Source organism: Copidosoma floridanum, unplaced genomic scaffold (assembly GCF_036245765.1).
Source record: "Copidosoma floridanum isolate Cflo_tuat_1 unplaced genomic scaffold, Cflo_Japanese_pri ptg000020l, whole genome shotgun sequence".
Taxonomy (NCBI): Eukaryota; Metazoa; Arthropoda; class Insecta; order Hymenoptera; family Encyrtidae; genus Copidosoma; species Copidosoma floridanum.
In genome coordinates this window covers 19,046,828-19,065,594 of record NW_028321897.1, presented here as the reverse complement: position 1 = coordinate 19,065,594, position 18,767 = coordinate 19,046,828, and the positions used below count along the sequence as shown (strand labels likewise).

The following is an 18,767-nucleotide window of genomic DNA, read 5'->3' as shown; positions in this document are numbered from 1 at the left end:
AATGGAATTCGATCTTTTCACTTGGAAAATATGTAACAGAGCCACTCGATAAAAATAACGTCGTTTACCACATACACACTTTACAATTTACACTTTACTTCGATTTTGATAAAATAAAAATTTTAGACTTATAACAAAATTATGAAAAGCGCCTGTTTTTTGAAATGTTAAATATACATTATTTTAATAATAATATTAATTGACATTAAGATACAGAAAAATTGAATGATTGTTATAAGTCTTTCGTTAAATCAATTAAGTAAGGAGGCTAACTCTGTGTACATGATTTAAAGGCCGTATTACGTATGTCTCACAAGGAACTGCTTGCGATTCTCATTTAATTGTATTGAGCGCATATATTGTGTCATTTGTATAAGTGCAGAGTATAAAAGCAACACAACTTGAAACTCTGATTACATTACGATTATACATCTCCTTCGTAAGAGTCAGAGGTATGTTATATACTTAACTTAATTTGCGTTTATTGTATTTATCAAAATTTGTATTGTAAAGAATTTTTTATTACTCATAGATTTTTGTACCTGATGAGGGCCGGGACATTGTCCAAACGGCCGAAACGTCGTTTTGTTTTTAAATAAATACAAAATGTGACAGTACAACCATTGGACGTTATTTTAATTGTTAGAGTTTATGTTTTATGTCATACGGTATTAGCGTATCTTATTCGTCTTTTTATCTCACCTCCTTGTAAAGTTCGTTCTTATACAGTGTCTATTTTATTTTTCCGCGATATTCAGTTTCTTCATTAAGGTAAGAATTATTTCAATCAATTAGAATTATTAGATCTTAAAATGTTTCATATAATTTGGCAATTAAAGTGTTTTTGAGTTAAAAAAATTAATTTAATCAACAACTAAGTTATGTCTTAGCTGATGATTTCATAAATTGAGAAAAGCCAGAAATAGTTAATTTTCCAAATAGTATGAAAAATAAAGTTTCAGATTCCTATTTACAATGTTATACAATTTATAGTCTCCTTAACTTAACTTACTTATATAATCGTGGGTTAGCCGCTGCTTGCGCTTACACAGTCGCAAGATTTTACAAGGTTGACCGCAACGATGTTCCTATTCCTACACGAGAGCACTCGTGGCGTTGACAATAATAATTAGGCTTCTGCTTTTAACGTTGAAACCCAAGTCGATGGTTCTTTCTTTCTTGTTCCTCCTCGATTCACTTTTTAGGCAAGTTCATAGTGGCCTGGTTTGCTCGAGCTTTTGAATTTATACTTCTATAGGCGCATTATGGGCAGAGGTACATCAACGATTTCAGATTTTAACCTTCAGAAAAAGTGTGATGGAAGTCAATTTGCTTGACCCTCGCCCTTCGCCCTGCCCCTCGAGTATTTACATTCCTGGATGTACTATTACGAACTGATGTGGTAAGGTGAGCGTTTCATAAGATTGTTTAAGGTTACACGCGTAGTTCGGGTTTTGCGATGGTAGCTTGTTTCAAAAGAAGTAAGTTATATGTCACGCGGTTCCAAAAGCAGGTATACCGCTCGATGGTTTGAGATCGCTGAGCTTTCGCTTTTGATAATTTAAAAATGAAACTCTATGTTTTAAAGCAATAAATATTAAGTATATGACATGGGATTTAACACTGTGATAATTTTTTGTCTGAATCTTGTGAAAAAATCATACAAAAAAGCATTATTTCTGTAGTTTTAGTTCATCAAATACTAACTCTAATCTAAAAGAAAAAAGTTAGGTGTGTTTGACATGTTTTATACATCCGTCCGTAAAAAATTATAGCTACAAAGCTAACATCCTAATACAGTGGTAAATACTATAGTAGATATTTTAATTGCAGAAACTAGAACAATTCCAAATGTTTTTTTTTAAATGTGTATCATATTCTTAATACTTCTTATTTTAAAGTACATACCGAAATAAAATATTTAAAAAATAACAAGATCAACAAAAAAAATAAAGATACTTGCTACATCAAAAAGCTTTTACTTAGCTACATATATAATTAAAAAACGGAATCAATGTCTTTATTATAATACTTTATCGATAACAACTTTTATGAAACCTAATTAAAGATATACAAAGTAATGAGAAAAATTATATAAATTGTCAAGTTTGTTGACATATTGAAGAGTTATTATCTACTAAAAATAATTAAGTTATAAAATATGTATCCTTATTAATACATCTAAGTGAAAAAATATCACGAATTGAAATTAAAGATTCACAAAGTAATGTCGTGATTTTAGCGTTTTTTTAACACTTGAAAGAGGATAAAGAAAGAACCCGTAACGCTTTCTTTTTTGTTCAGAACTCTCAACGATATTAAAAAAAAAAAGACTTATTTTAAGTCCTTATCCATTCTGGCCTTTCAAATGTACTGGTTTTCATAGAATGACCCATACAAGATATTATAAAAGTCCCAATGACAAAAAGACAGTGCCAAGTACATGGTAACTCAGAAAGTTAGTTACATTTATCTCTATTATTCAAAATAATGGTTTTATAGCTGCACATAACCTCAAAACCTCATGACGTAGTGTTCAAGATTTTGAGAGTTTGATCAATTTTCATAATTTTGCTGACGAGATTTTTCATCTATTATATGTTTGGAAGTGATTGCTGGTGGAACTTCATAATCCTGAAAAACCTGGAATAACACACTATACAAGTAAGTCATTTGTGAGTGTGAATTTTTATGTATCTATGTGTGTGTAAGAGAGAGAGAGAAAGAGCGAGTATTTTATATGCAAGTTGTTCTAAGCATTTACTTGTACAGTGGGTTTAAAAAAAACTATTTAATTGATTCTTTACAACGTATTTAAGAATTTTTTTTCAATGTATGGAGAGCTTTTTTTATTGTACATTCAGTGATGAAAACGTTATTTAGTTTCAAAGTGCAGCATATGTGCACAAACGCAATGTAATAGTGATCATATGTTAGATAGTCACCAATCTCGTCTTAAGTATTCACAGTTAATTATAGGTGTGTACTACTTTGCCAAGTTGTGACAACGCACTTTCATAATTGTTAAATATATGTGTATAATGTATAATACTTTGTATTATTAAACCAAGTCTATGATTTTAGTTCTTATGACGTCCTTACCTTTAGAGTCCTGCAAACTTTCACAGTGACTAAAACTTGCCTATACGGTGATTTGTGAGGTTGTGAATGTTTTAGACAAGATGTATTTGCAGCTTTTAAAATCCATTGTAAATTATTGTCTGGGTACCCCAAGTTAATTTAGGCATTTTAAAATTCTTTGTCAGCTTGTCTGTTACATAGTACATCCACACGGACTGAACTACTGTCATTACTACCAGCGATGAACTGAATTTAGTCACTGTGACAGTTTGCAGGACTCTAAGAAGAGGGATATGATGAAAACTGAAATCATAGACTTGTTTTCAGAATAAAAAGTGTCATACACAGTATATGTATACATCTCATGATTCGCAAATTACATTACCATAACTTGGCGAAGTAGTACATATCCATACTCAACTCCGAATAGTTTAAAAAGTAATTGGTGACTATTTGACATATGGTCTTATGTATCTTGTTTATGCAAATATTCTGCACTTTTTGTACTTTAAAATCAAATATAAATCATTGTCACACATTTTTATCATTAAATAAGCAATAAAAGAAATAAGCAAGCAGACAAGCTAAACAAATATTTGAGCCTTTTCTAAATGAAAATTTATTTTCATTTGTCAACCGATTAATCTCTAATAATGAATCAAGTGATGCTTGGATTTTTCCACAAATTTAATGTGAAACCTAATTTATAACTTTTACTTTCATCGGAAAGCCTGGATTTTATTTATTTGAAGTATTAATTTCATTGGAGCAAGAAGGGTAAAAGACACTGCTGAACACCTCAAAATAAAAGATGTCACTTGTCAGAACACTTGCTATTATAACATTCAGGACTCTAAGATCTTTTTGAATGAAAGGACTGTCAAAAAACTTGTAGACCAAGAGCTAAGGTTCATGGGTGGTCAAAAAATAATACAACCCGCAACCCTCAGAGAAATTAATAAACCTCATAATTTGTAAAGATCTAAACTATTTTTCTCCTGTTATATTCTAGTAGAGTTTGGTTGGTATTTAAGAAGTGCCATGTCGTCAATATTATATATCAGTTGCAAGCTAAACCAATGGAAAGAGAATAAAAAGTTTTCATGAAGAAGCACTATTTGCAGCTGTGTGAGGATTTATTTAGTATCCAAAAATTTACCTCTAAAATATGGATTCTCCGCACAAAAATAATACCAGCCGCATCTTTGCTAATCGTTTTTTACAATAATTTATATTAAAACTGAAGTTGCAGCTTTTTCTTTTTATTAAAGAATCATTATAACAACACACATAATTAAAGAGCAGTAATTATTAAAATATACTTTCATAATGTGACAAGATGTGACGTCAACTAAAGCAATATTTTCATATTGTTCAATCTCTAAAAAAAGGGTATAGGTGAAACAGTCTAAGCGCCCATGGTAAACATTTAGTGCAACTGGGGTGCCGAACCTTGCAGACGATTCTATCAACGTGTGTATATACATATACTTTCCAAGTCACTCAAAAACGGTCTGATCTGCAAGTTTTTCTTTACAGCTGTCGTCTGTCGTCTGCATATTTTAGCACCCAAGTTTTAGTTTTTCGATGCACTGTGTGGAGGCACTGTGTGGATGCTTGTATAGTAATATTTCGTGAAAAGGATGTAATTCATTCTTTTTGCTATTTTGTAGGAATCTTTTGTGATATTTAAGTTTCTTTTATTGCTTATTTAATGATAAAAATGTGTGACAATGATTTATATTTGATTATGTACTATTTAAAATTCGGGTTTAGTTTTTAGATTTAAATAATATTAAGTATAAAAGTTAGTTCAATTAATTGAACATATGATAACTTATTACACTTTTGCTTAAACAAAAAGAATTGAAAATTCTTTTTCCTTGAAAATACTGGGATACATGGTTGTGGAGAAAAAAATGTCACAATTGCCATGAATAATGTTGCTTTTTCTTCATTTATTTCTTGATTAATCAAGATGAATCTAGAAGCTGTAAGTAGCCGTGCTTTAGCACTTTTTTAAGGAAAATTCGAAAAATGCAGGTTTATTGGATATTACTGTTGAGATTACACCTAAAATTGTCATTTTTAACAAAGTAATTTTATTTCAAAATGCAAAGATGACTTATTGCACAAGGGAATAATGTTTCTTATATAAAGAAATGTTTTGCTTATCTTACATTATATTATAGGTTCATCCGTATTAACTCTACCAAGTTTCAAGTCTGCTCAGCATTAGCTCTTCGACGACCATAACGAAGTGATCAGTTATGATGCTTATATTATTAAATAATAATAGCAGTAAGCACAAATCAAAAGCTTTAGGTCGAAGTCAACAGTTCCTAAGAAATTCATTAAAATTTTGAATGAAAATTATCTGGAATGTGTGTGTGTCAGTGTACCAACCCCCCCCCCTCGCGCAAGACTCATTGACTGAAACACCGTAGTTTGTTAATACGTAACGTATGACGTTTACAGCGAAAAATTTTACATCTTTATGTAACACTTCTCGGAACAAATAACTTCATATTAAAAACATTTTTGTTTGGAATCCATGCAGTTTATTTAGTCAAATAATAAGCTGTAAAAAATAAAAAAAATGTAATAACGCTGAAAAGTACCATTCGTTCTTTAGGCCACAAATAATTGTCGGCTCTAAAGAGCCATTGATTTGCACTTTCTCACGTTATAATAAGTGGAAGAGCTATTGGTTAAAACTTCAAATATTTAAAACTGAAAAAAAATGTATAATTAAAAAATTGTTTTTTTCAATCTCACTACTTAATAACCAGAGTAACAAAGTCTTAAAGCCTAATTTCCACATTTTTTATCGCCATAATAAATACGAATACATATTATTCTACCTATTTGGAAATCTGAAAGAGTTAAGTATTTACTGTCAGGGTTCTGATTGAAAGCTCATCTGTCATTTAATACATTCTTTATTTGTCGATTTTGACGTTGCGGTTTCAATCTTGATAAATGTTATGCGTCAGTTTTTTGATGTCTAAAATTGTATATATTTCAAGCATTTGAAGTTTTCCTTCCAATTTGCCCTCTCGCGACTATACGCATGGTTAAAACTGTTGTGATCCCTGAAAGCTGTTTTTTTGTCAATTTTGTTAAGTTATAATATATTTCTTGGCAAGGTAGTTCGACATCCGATGGCCCAAAAAAAACCGATGAACTCAATTCTTTTTTGTCTGAAGTTTTCAGCAAACGTGACTGCCTGGATGCCTCAGGGTGATCTTCTCTGGTCTGTTATTATGGCATCAAACTGAAGGAGAAAAAATAAAACGTCTGAAGTGTTGGAGTTATTGGCCGACATTGAAGCACCTTTTTTTTCATAGCTAAGTCGTTTTGGTGATTTGAGATAGGAAGGTTGGTTCGTCATTCTTGTCTGTAAGAGACTTCCTGTTAGGTTCACTCGTGACGTCTGCCAGTGAGTAACTGACGTGGTTTAATGGTGGCTGGCTTTATTTAGTCTTTTAGTGGACGGATCGTTGCCGGAAATGGTAGTATTTGTTGGCATGGTAGTTCAACGTTGGATGGCCCTAAAAAGAACTGATGAGATTGATGGTGAATAAGGAAACGTAAATACTTATGATGACCCTGAATCGAGCCCTGGTGATACTGCCAGCTAACTTTTATCATTGTTTTTGGATATTATCATTGGAGAAGAGTGTCATTGGTAGCCGGGATATCCAGCTGCACGACTTACAACACAACCTTATTTTTAATACACTGAAGGTGCACGGAAGATTGTTGTTACCAGAATAAGCTATACCAAAAGTGATGAGCATAAAAAAATAACGTATTGGTCTTGAGATTTCTGCAACCAGTCTCACATTTTTACATACTTATCTGGATCACCGAAAAACCTGTGACTAGTCGGTTTTATAACTATACTAGTACAAGTTTTTGAATAGCTTTGGTACAGGATTTTTCTGTACCATGAATAGTCTATTAAATTTGTATACTGCGCATGGCTTTCTACTGTACCGCGCATAGTACGTGCGCTTATATATAGTGGAGATATGTATGTATATATATATGCATACTTGCATACATGCATGGGATTGTCATTGTTATTTTGGCTCAATATGTAAATTGTTCTTTGCGAGTGAAAACCAATTATTATACGCAACAGGAAAGTGACTACAAGTATTAACCATTAAAGGCTGCATCAGTAATGTATGGGCAAAATGTATTATCACAACATTTAACGATTTTTTACTTCATAACAATAATAAATCAATAAAACTTGAACCATCTAATAACACCGTCACACAAAAAAATAAGTGGACTGTACTTTTAACCAGACCCACTTATCTTTATGAATGTTGACGCGCTGAATCCGAATCCAAGGTCCGTTTCACCCGTACACCCTCAAAATTTCGAGTAAATTGCAAAAAACTGCGAAAAATAGCCGGAAATCGTAAAAAATCATATTATTAGCTCTTAAAACATTCGAAAACATATTAGTAAACCTGTGTCGAGGTTCATTCTTATATATTTTGACGTGCTGAGTCCGAATGTGACGTCCACTTGACGCGCACACCCTCAAAATTTCAATGAATATGCAAAAAACAGCAGAAAAACCTCAAAAAGTAGCAGAAAATTACAGTAAATCGTAAAAAATCGAATTTTTATGCTCTAGCTGAGTATTAAAAAAAATTTCATGCTGATTTTGTCCAATTCTCATGTTTCATTTTTACTGAGTTGAGATTAGAGATTCGTTTAGCTCCGAAACTTTCAAAATTCCGTGGAAATACTATAAACAAAAGGAAATTTCTTTTGTGAGTGTTAAAAAACTAAAAAAAGTTTTTTGCAAATCTTTTAAAAATATGTTCTTCTTGTACGTCGAAAAATGATATGAAAAAACGACCAAAATAGGAGTAACAAATGTCGAGTATGAATATCATGGATATAAAATAAAGCAAAATAGGTCTACACATGTGAATCATGTTTTCACTACGTGGAGGTGCCTTGGTTGCAGGCACAAGCAATGAGTCCTTACATGATCTGAATTTGAATCAGTCATACACTGAGAAAAGTGGTGTTAAAAACGTATTATAACTGTACTAAAAATTTATACATTTTTCAGAAAAGCTGAGATATTCTTACCTAATGACTGAAATTATTGCGTTTAAAATAATTTGTAGTATATTTTAAATAATTATTATTATTATGTAGTAGCCCTACAAAAACTATTTTACAGAATTGTTAAAATTACTATGCCTTCCATACTAAAAATTGCGATGCTACAACTTTCGCTATACAACATAGTAAATTTTATTGTCATCATTTTAAAATTCCTTACATTCCAAATAAGAATTTACTATGTGTCATAGTAAAATCTCTAATCCCATGGCATTGCTATTCATTATAGTAAAAATTACTATGTTAGAAGATAGTTTTATACGATGTCTATAGGTATACACGACTATTGAATTTTCAATTTGTAGTTATACTAAAGTAATCATTACGAGAAGCATATATTTGATTCATACGAGTTAAAAATTAATGCTTGCAAATAATAGTGCATCCTATAACAACACTTTTCTCAGTGAAGGAAATAAATATTATGAAACAGTAGTTATTACAAGTTTTTTGAAAATTTAGTACGGCTCTTCTCTTATGTGGACGTTCTAATACAACCAAAAACATAACAACTAAATCATATACATTAAAAAAGATTGTAAAAGGCAAAATGAAGTTATGTAATTAAACATTATTTAATACTATTCTTTAAAAAAAATTGTTTGAATGATAGTAAAGTTGCTGCTTGGTTTTTCTCTGTTTCAGGATCTATTTAATATTTGAGAATACTTAACTTTAAAAATTAACAGTATACTTCAGCTTACGAAAAATGATCTTTATTTATCATAGCTACGTTTTAGTCGAACGGTCTCTTAACACATCATACTGTAGACTGTAAACAACATGAATGGCAGTGTACTGCCAATTCTGGGCTTAATTAAATACAATACGTGCAAATGTAATGATCAAACATATTTTTTCTACAACCTTACAACAGTTTAACTATTGTATTTGTAAACTTCGTCAAGTACATATTAAACCTTTTTAAAAAATGTTTCTAGTATACTTATGAATTTTTCTTTGTTTTGACTCTGTAATATAATATTATGTAGTATATAATATAATATTATGTAGACTTCGTAATATAATATTAAGATAAAATCAAACTATAAACTTCATTTTAAAACATTTCTTTTGTATTATGATACGTTTGTACCCAAAGTGTTGCATTAAGTTTTCACAAAGAATATGATAATCAAAGATTTATAATATTCATGTACTCTTTGTAGTTCTGATACTTCTCCAAGTACAAAATATGTATGTGTTATTTTCTAAAAAGCTCATTAGTTGAAGTTACTGCCATACAAACAGATATAGAATTATAATTTTTCAATTATTCATTCTAATCTCAACATTTTGAGAGGGGTTTTACAACGAAATAGCTATTACATCGTGTGATGTACATTTTTAACTAGATGTTAAGTTAAAGAAAATTCTAAAGCAGTAATGGCTTTTTGTCTTAACTGTTTTAATTGATACATTCTTTTTATGTGTTATTTAGTTTATGTTTATTCTGTTAACAAAATGTAAAAACAGTTTTTCTCTCTTTATAGATTTCATGGGATGAGGAGAAGGAAGTCACCAAAAATATACGTAATCTCATTCATAGTTATAAAGATACTAATTTCAGTAGTCGAGCTATAGCTCGAATTTTTCATGGAATACCAAGTCCCAATTATCCTGCTATCGAGTGGTCTAAGAGTCGATTTTGGAAAGCTCATCTTAATATTAACTTCGATTTTCTTTGTCAAATAAGTAATAGAGAAATAATAAATGTAAAATAAACATTTAAAATGCGTAGAAGAGTTTAAAATTTTGTTAGTTTGTAATGTACGTACTGAGAAATTCTCATTATCTCGTTATCGAGATAATTATTATGATCTTGTGTGGTGATCGAAACAACTTTATGCATACATAGTGTATTCTATTGAAATAACAATTCGTTATTGTGATAATCATTTAACAAAATTGAATCTTGATTAGTGTTACCAAACGGATTGCTCCATTATTATTCAAACATGCAAGTTTGGACGCTAGATTTCTGTTTGCATCTTCATAGAGAAAGCGTTGTAATCGACGAAAAAAAGTGTCTATGGAGCTAGCGTTGTAAAGTCGTAATGTCATGATGTTACTAAAACCATTTTTTTTTCTAATTATTTGTGATTTTTTGCCACAAAATTAATTTTTTTGTGTGGCCCTTAACAAAGGACAACGATTCTGCTATCTTGACCAAATATCAGTGTAGCCACTGCTGTATTTTCAGATCTGCAACTTCGTATACAATTGAAAGTCTCATTCAATCGATGTTTGCAGTTTACATGTTTTTATTCTCTAAAACTTGTTATTCGCTGTATTAATTATGCAGTGTTATTTGTATTTTCCTGCTGCTTAAATCATACGTATGTTGCGCTCATGAATTTCACAAATGAAATGAAACAACCACACGTTTTTTTTCGATTTTTTCTTGTTAATGTCACTATAACTGTTTTTGTAAATTTCTATGTTACATGAAAATTGTTTAGCTCATTTTGCGCATTTGAAAATACCACAAGGTATTCAAAATATCTAAGTATGATTAGTCTTGCAGTGAAATCTTCTAACAAAATAATTACATAAACGTTTTACTACGCTCAATTAAATTTTGCTTGCAAAAGAAGTTAAAGAGATTTTACATGCGAAAACCTGATGAATATTTTTAATTAAGTTGAAAACAGTTGTAACGGAATCTCTACGTTAACTAATTTGTAAATAATATTAGTAAGTACATGGAACGTTTGTAAGATATCTTCAAAAAATCTACTGAACTAACTTTTGAATATACGTCAATAACTTAAAAGTCACCAAAAATTTTTTTACCGTTAGATCTTGCCTACTAAAATCAAAGTGATTAAACAAGGTCATAAGGTTTATTGTAATTAGTAACTTTGGTTGTGCTTTTAAATAATTCTATATAATAAATATTCAATTTAAATAGGAAGGTAACAAAGAGATAAATAGCATTCAATAACTGTTCAAATTAGGACTGTGGTGTTGAGTTGGTGGTTATTTGCTATTTACCATGCTAGTAATTCTTAACTATGAACAAGTGACTTCTTACTAATCTTTAACATTTCTCGCAAAGAACTTTAAGATGTTAACAAAGATTATCTAACGGTTTTCCATCTAGTAATTTTGCAAGATCCTTTTTTTTACCAATAGGACGTGCTTTTAAAAACTGGACAGATTTGGACAAAAGTTAACTAATGTATTTTTTCATTTCGCTAAAAGTTTTTCAATAGTCTTATATTTTTATAGTTTATTTTATGAGAATTAATTATCTTACATATTAAAAAAATAGAGATAATCGTAATCGAAAATAAAACAATGCGACGATTTTTGGTTGGAGACTTTATTTGAAAAATGCGAAACTGCTGTTATTATTTCAGCTTAAACCTTAATTTATTAATCCTTTTATCGATGGATGAAAAAACAAATTTTGATAATAATAGTTCATTTTTTCCCTCATTTCTTCAGAATTTCCCATGTTGAGTCAAAAGCATTTCAAGCAAGGACGAACGTGCGTTAAAAAAATGTGTATCACCTACAAGTTTTCTCTTAGCTGCAGCACAATGGCCAACTACGATTCATGCACATACAAGCTGGCCTATGCTGACAAGAAATGGGAAAATAACATTTTTCCATACGCAAATAAATAAAATAAAATTTTCAGAAACAGCGAATAAACGCAAAAGCTTCACTGGGAACAGCTGCACTGAGATATAATAATAGAACAACTTGGAGTTATAACATATGGATTAAGATCAATCGAAAATAAAATAAAATGCTAGAATTATTATACATAGTTAAGACACAAAACAACCCATACATGTGACACCTGTAGCAAGCAACAGCATAAAATAAGATGCAGAAGTTTAACTACAGTAAACCTCGAAGAGCAACTTTATTAACAGTCAAGACATTATTCGATTTTTACCATTCATTTTCGCAGACACATGATTTACCGAGTTACCCTCTTTTTATTACCCTAACGATTTTTTAAACCATCTGCAATAGCCTAATTTGTAATTTAATTGAATTTTGTTACTTTTTTAAGTTTGAAGAAGAACGGGAAAGACATAGCCCTTTCTCCTTTTCCTGATTTAGATATGTCAAGAGACTCTGTACTCCTGCCTCCAACACGGGTAACGGAATCTCCGATTCTCCAGGGCACCACGAGCCAACTTTCTTTTCAATGGCTAGTAGTAGTTTTATTATTATTACCGATATAAGCATTACAGCAACAATATAATTACAAGTATTATAGCAACGGCCACTGTGACTACTGTTTAATTATTTGTTAATGCTAATTGATATACGTAACACACCGACCGCTTATTCACCCAGGCATTCAGTTGAAATGTTAATCGATTTTTACCGCTATTTTGCAGCAAGTTCGATTGCATAAATGGATTGTGTTTAGCATTACTAATATTAATAATATTTTATCTTAATGTTAATATTCAGTTACAATGAAAAATCTGTTAAAATTGGATGTAAAAGAGAAAAGAAGGGCATGAGTAAGTAAATCACCTTTGCTACTCCTGATAAAAGAGCTCGAAGGCTCTAAAAACAGACACTTACTAGTCACCCCTCGAACGGTAGACTAAGTAGTTAGAGTCCACCTCGGCTACCTCCCAGTATATAACGAGGTGAGGATACAGTTTATTTTTACCCTCCAACGGTCGACTGGGTAGCTAGAGTCCGCCTCCGATATCCTACGGGCCTCCACGAGTGTGGTTTAACCTTGGCATCGAGCACTTAATGCTGGTTCACCGAGTGTATTCTAGTTTTGACTCAGAAAAATAAAAGTAAGTTGTTAAAAATTATTAAGCTTTTAAAAACCTTTCTTTTCGTTCTTTTGTTCTGATGTGGACATAATTTTGAGCGTTTATATCGTTATTCGTTGTGGTATTGAGATCCTCTGAAGCGTGGGAATAAATAATCGATTGTTTTATACGTAAAATATAGAACAAACACCATTGCTCGTGACAGTATTAGTGGCGTCTAGACCAGTCACTTATTAAATCACAAATTTGCCCCGTACGTAAACTATAGAACAATACTGTTACTCGTGAGGGTATTGGTAGCTTCTAGATGGCGAACGAGACGCCTTCGATAAACCACTTCGGGTAATATTGACGACCCCTAGGAGTGCTGAGAGTGAGTGCATCGGGATGTATTACAATAACCGCTCCGAGGCATTGCAACTTGATTTCCTTCACTCGGAAACATTCATACTCCCTTTTCAAATACTCTACCACGTATCTCAGCTATTATGTAGCCCTGCGTCCTACCTATGCGTCCAGTTTAAGTTCCGAGTTTTAAAGCGCAAGGTTAGACTCGAATAATTCGTTGTGCCGATGGAATAGGACTTTTATTCTATGCACTGTAACGGAGAGATGATCTGTTTGGCTTTGAATTAACAGAGTATTATTGTCAGACTAATAGTCAAACCATCAGTGATATCGTCTCATAAACATAAGTAGTTTTTAGGATTAGGATCCAGCGTGTTCTCATCTTTGATTCTCATCATTGTTGTTATTTTTTACCACAGATATCGTGTAGTAAGTAGCTGTAGATAAAATAAGCTGAATTGTTATTCGAGACTAATGTCTAAAAATTATCATAATCGAAACGATTGATTGTCGTCAATCAAATTTAACAACTTTCTGTGTAGTTAATTCTGTAATTTTTCGATTAATTTTTATTTATTTTAATAGCGAAGATCGTAATTACTTCAATCCATAACATAAATATTTCGTGCATTAATTTTTAATTTTACGCTTTCTCTAGAAGGCCTGGAAGTCTTTTCAATAACGATTTTAGAATCCCATTCTTCATTTGATGCTCTTGGATTATTTTTTGACTATAATAAAAAAAAAGTTCAGTAGTGATATTTGCTTCTTGCAGATATTTAAAGCAATGCCACCTACAGGGAAAAAGCTGTTGATACTAACTAACAAGAATACAAATCCCTGTACGCAATGATCTGTTACAAGTTTATTTTTCAATAATAATGTATCTGAAACCACATAAATATGTTTCTACATTACCAAGTATCAGTTCAATAACAAAATAAATTTTTTTTTTTAAATGACATGGAAAAAAAGTAAATTTTTCGTATAATATACATGTAATGCATGAGTGAGCATGGTAAATATTACTTTTTAATGTGATGACTTACAAGTACTCCATGAAATGAGTTGATATTCGAGAAAAACGTCAATAGGTCACTTACGAAGTACAAGCATATAAGGAGAAAAAAAATTTTTTGTTCTTGATGCACTGTTGAATAGGTATTTTCAGCTTGAAAGTATGCTCAATACCCAAAGAAATCACGTCAGAAGTTAAAGATATATTGCTATAGAATCAAAAGCTCGTAACAGATCACTGTTCATAAGAGGCTGTGTATTTTTATCCATAAGAGTCCATAATTTATGTGTATTCTTGTTAGTGTCAACACATTTTCCTCTGAAGGTGGCACTGTTTTCAATTGCTGCATGAAACGAACCGTCAAAATATTTAATAATTATTTACTAAATAGATTTAATACTGGTCAAAAAGTTTACTGACTAAAGATTAAGTCGTATTAATGACATGGTTATGTACCGTTCTAACTTAATTGCTATTATTATATTAATACTATTCGTAGATCGTTCTTTTTTTTGATGCACTGATGACAGGTATCAAAATTTTTTTGTAATATCTCCATAGTTATTAAAACTGATTTAAAGACATTCAAAAATTGTGGAAAAAGTTACAATTAACCAATATCTAGATAAATATATAAAGAGCCCTCACCTGCACAGTGACAAAGCTCAATGTTTTACTTAGTTTCTCCTTGATGACAAAAATTCTGTAATTAAAAGTATTAACAATTTATGTGACAGAATAAAACGATACAGAGCAAGAAAATTTGTGTGCTGATATGATGTGTCTAACGTAATACACTAATTTTCTTTTAATCTAGTCATAATAATTCACGTATCACTAAAAAGAACTTTTACGATAAGAAATTCAACGTAAAATATGATAAGTTTACTGAATGCTCCGTAACGTACGACATGCAAGGCATATCATACTGACTCTTCCTAGTAACAGCGAGGCTTCTTTATCAAGAATGCATCGACAGGTGGAGAACAAACTAATAATATTAGGCCCAGCGAGCCTAAAATCGTGGCATTCGGGCACTCAGGCGGCACTCGGGTAGTCAACCGGTCAGGAAGTCAAGAGTCAAGGAGTCGAGCAGTCAGGCATTCGCGCATTTGGGAATTAAGGGTACACGACGAGCCTTTGAGGGAAATACACGCGCTACTTTGCCTTTAATTTTGGTGATTTGAATAAAGCTCTTGATATATTCAATTGTTGGTCATTCTTGTGACGCACCTCCTACCTATCTCTTTCCCACGTAACAGTTTTGGTGCTAGGTGTGGGGTCCGGTAAGGGTCGGAATTTTTTTTTTCTTTCATTGCACGCATTTAAAGAAAAAATTCCGCCGAGAAGCACACATAGTTCAGTGCCACGAGAATACGACGATTGAAAATTGGGAAGCCGAGGAGCCGATCAAAGATGACAGTTCCGGTGACAGTCGACAAGCAGTGGTAACAGCAGCCTGGAAGCCAACAGGACCAGGATACCAATTACAGATTATTCCAGGATAAAGGAAATAAGCAGCGAGCGCTGAAGGGAAATGGTTGCCAAAATTTTATTCTTATTGGCGTGCATATCTACGAGCACGTGAGTACTTTTATAATAAAATTAATTTTATTCCTTACCCCCAAGGCAAGATGGGGAGGGCACTCACTAGGTGAAGATTAGGTCGTGGGAAATTTTTATTATTGATATATATATATATACATTTATTATCTCCTTCGTTTTATTTAGTGCTTTCTTTTTTTAAAAAAAAAAAAAGAACCCGAAACAAAAATCACGCGAAATAACAGATTTAAATAAGCAGTGGACTAGGAAAATATTTGCACAACGAACGTGAATCAGAGAGATTTTATTAGTAGGCTTGGTAAGACACAGGAAGCATCCGGAAATTACTACTCACATCCATATCGGCTAAAAAATTTATTATCATTTTTTTTAACGACACTAGACGATAGATTTTCCAAAATTTTTTTCTTCTTATTTACCAATAAACGAGAATACAGGGTAAAATCAAAAAAACAAAGTGAGAGACGAATACCGCTTGTACTCTCTTACCTCGCCTTCTACAATTTTGTTTTTCCTCTCGTCCGATTATTATTAAGCTGCGACATAGGTAATTGAACGCAGCCCCGCAACTGTAGAAGAAGACATAAGAACTAGTAAAATCAAAATGGAAGATACGACTCACGATATACGTATATAAAAAAAAAGTAGGAAAGACAAATGATTTATTATAGTGATATGACTTATGAGTTGGAAAGCGATAACGAGGGCCTGGATGATAATATGATAACCGAAATGAGCAGGGCAGGTCCTAGTAAAGAGCAACAAAGAGAAAATATGACAGAACAAATGTTAGAATTAGAGCTCGAACCAGAAGGGTGTGAAAAACTAGATGCCCTAGACGAAAAGACTAAAGCAATAGTGATGGACTTATTTTCAAGAATCAGAGCGAAGTTAAAAAAAGCAGAGGAGGTGAATGTCCCTCATAAGGTAAACACAGAGACCATTCGAAATTTGCCACCGACAGTTAGGGATCAAAAAAAAATATCTGGTCACACAGACATAAACATAGGACGCATGAACAAAGAAGCGGGTCTTTTTTCTGGTGAAGGAGTCAGCGAGCGAAATGCGAGGAGGGCCAAAGAGATATGTGGAGCTCGAACGGACAAAACAAACTTACTACTAACGCAATGGGGCATGCCAGGGAAACCGGAGTGGCCAACTTCCGTTGCATCCTGTTACGAATATAAAGGTTCAAGAAACCCCAGGGTAGGAGACGTACATAATCAACAGCTATGAGACAGAATAAAAGATATGAAAGAGGAACTGGAAAAAATAAAAGAAGCCGCGTTTAGGGTAACGGTACCGCCACTAACTAATAACTACACAAATTGGGCTGACTCGGATACGAATAGGGATAGACTATGGAGTAATATAGCACCTACTGCGCCCCAATTTACAGAAGATACGTATGCTACACACAATCACACTCACCCACGCAGACCGCAGAACGCACAACTAAACATTCTGCCCACGCTCAGTCATATGGCAAGCAACATTCCGTTCTTTGATGGGGACCCAATCAACCTGCCACTGTTCGAAAGGATGGTAAGGATGACTGCGAAAAGGGGGGGCCAGAAAATAAATTATTTTTTCTAGCGAGCAGACTAAAGGGAAAAGTGGCTGAACATTTCGCTCCCAGACTGGCTCAATTCGCAACAGTTCAGAAATTTCTTCGGGAACTTTCGAGGAGATATGGTAGCATAAATAATTCGGACACGCTGATAGCACAGCTAAAGATATAATTAGACAGCAAAATCGGGAATCGATAGAGGATTACGGCGGAAGAGTACAAGGACTGTATAATAGGCTGACGATGCTGCATGATTCTAACCCAAGCCTACTCCCCATTCAGAAGCAGGTTCTGAAAGAAAGCGTAGAGGCAGAGGCGATAAAGCAATTTACATATGGCTTGCACCCAACATATGGATGTAAAATTACATGTTCAAACCCAAGGACCCTCTGCGAAGCAATTATAGAGGCGCTGAAAATAGAGAGCGATCTTAGCTTACGGCATGCGATACCAGTACGTACACTGCCCACACACAATAAAGCAACAACCGAATGAGGGCCAATAATAAATCTACCAAATATAGGAGAAAGAACAACAGGAACCACCAATGGGGCACAAGAAGCTGCAGCAGCAGCAAACGTAAAACGCTGTATATACTGCGATGGCCAAACCGGGCATTCAGTCGAGGAATGCCAAAAACTGCTAGCGGTGATGAACGATAGAAAAACGCTAAGAGATAATGGGAGAGAACCAAAAGGAAACTGCAATTATTGTCAGAAACCGGGGCACTATGTGAGAGACTGCCGCTCACGTAAGCAGGACAGAAAGGAGGAGGAGAGACAGTGAAACCAGGGGCATAACCAACCCGTAGATAATGACAATACTAACAGAAACGCCTATAATTACGGGAATGGAAATGATAATGCTTACAATTATTACGATAATAGTTATAACAGGGGCTATAACAATGGCCCAATGGAGCTTTATAACAAGAATAATAACTGCTACAACAGGAACAACAACTACAACAACAAAAACAACAGTTACAATGCTGGAAATAACGGAAACAGCAATTTTAATGATAGAAATACCAATCATAATAATAGGAATGATTACAATAACAGGTACAATAACTACAATCCCACGGGCAGTAATTATCACTTTAACTGCGGCTACGGTCACCCTTATAATAATAACAACGGGGAAACATTCAATCGTTATGGAAACAACAATAAGAATCAAGACAGCAGGAACGGCTATAACAGGGACCCAGTTAGGAACGGGACACCACAGGATGGGGGCCTACAGCAGCGAG

General features: G+C 33.0%; 1 protein-coding gene across 2 annotated transcripts in view; it reads left to right on the top strand.

Annotated features, from left to right (window-relative positions):
• RecQ4 (RecQ4 helicase) overlaps positions 1–10,437 on the top strand; it is a 275,707-nt gene extending 265,270 nt beyond the window's left edge. For both annotated transcript variants that reach the window (XM_089593850.1, XM_089593849.1), the window contains one exon: positions 9,738–10,437. In XM_089593850.1, the coding sequence (XP_089449976.1) occupies positions 9,738–9,968 (231 nt within the window). In that variant the 3' untranslated portion in view covers positions 9,969–10,437. The remainder of the gene's footprint in view (positions 1–9,737) is intronic.
• Positions 10,438–18,767: the final 8,330 nt, after the last annotated feature.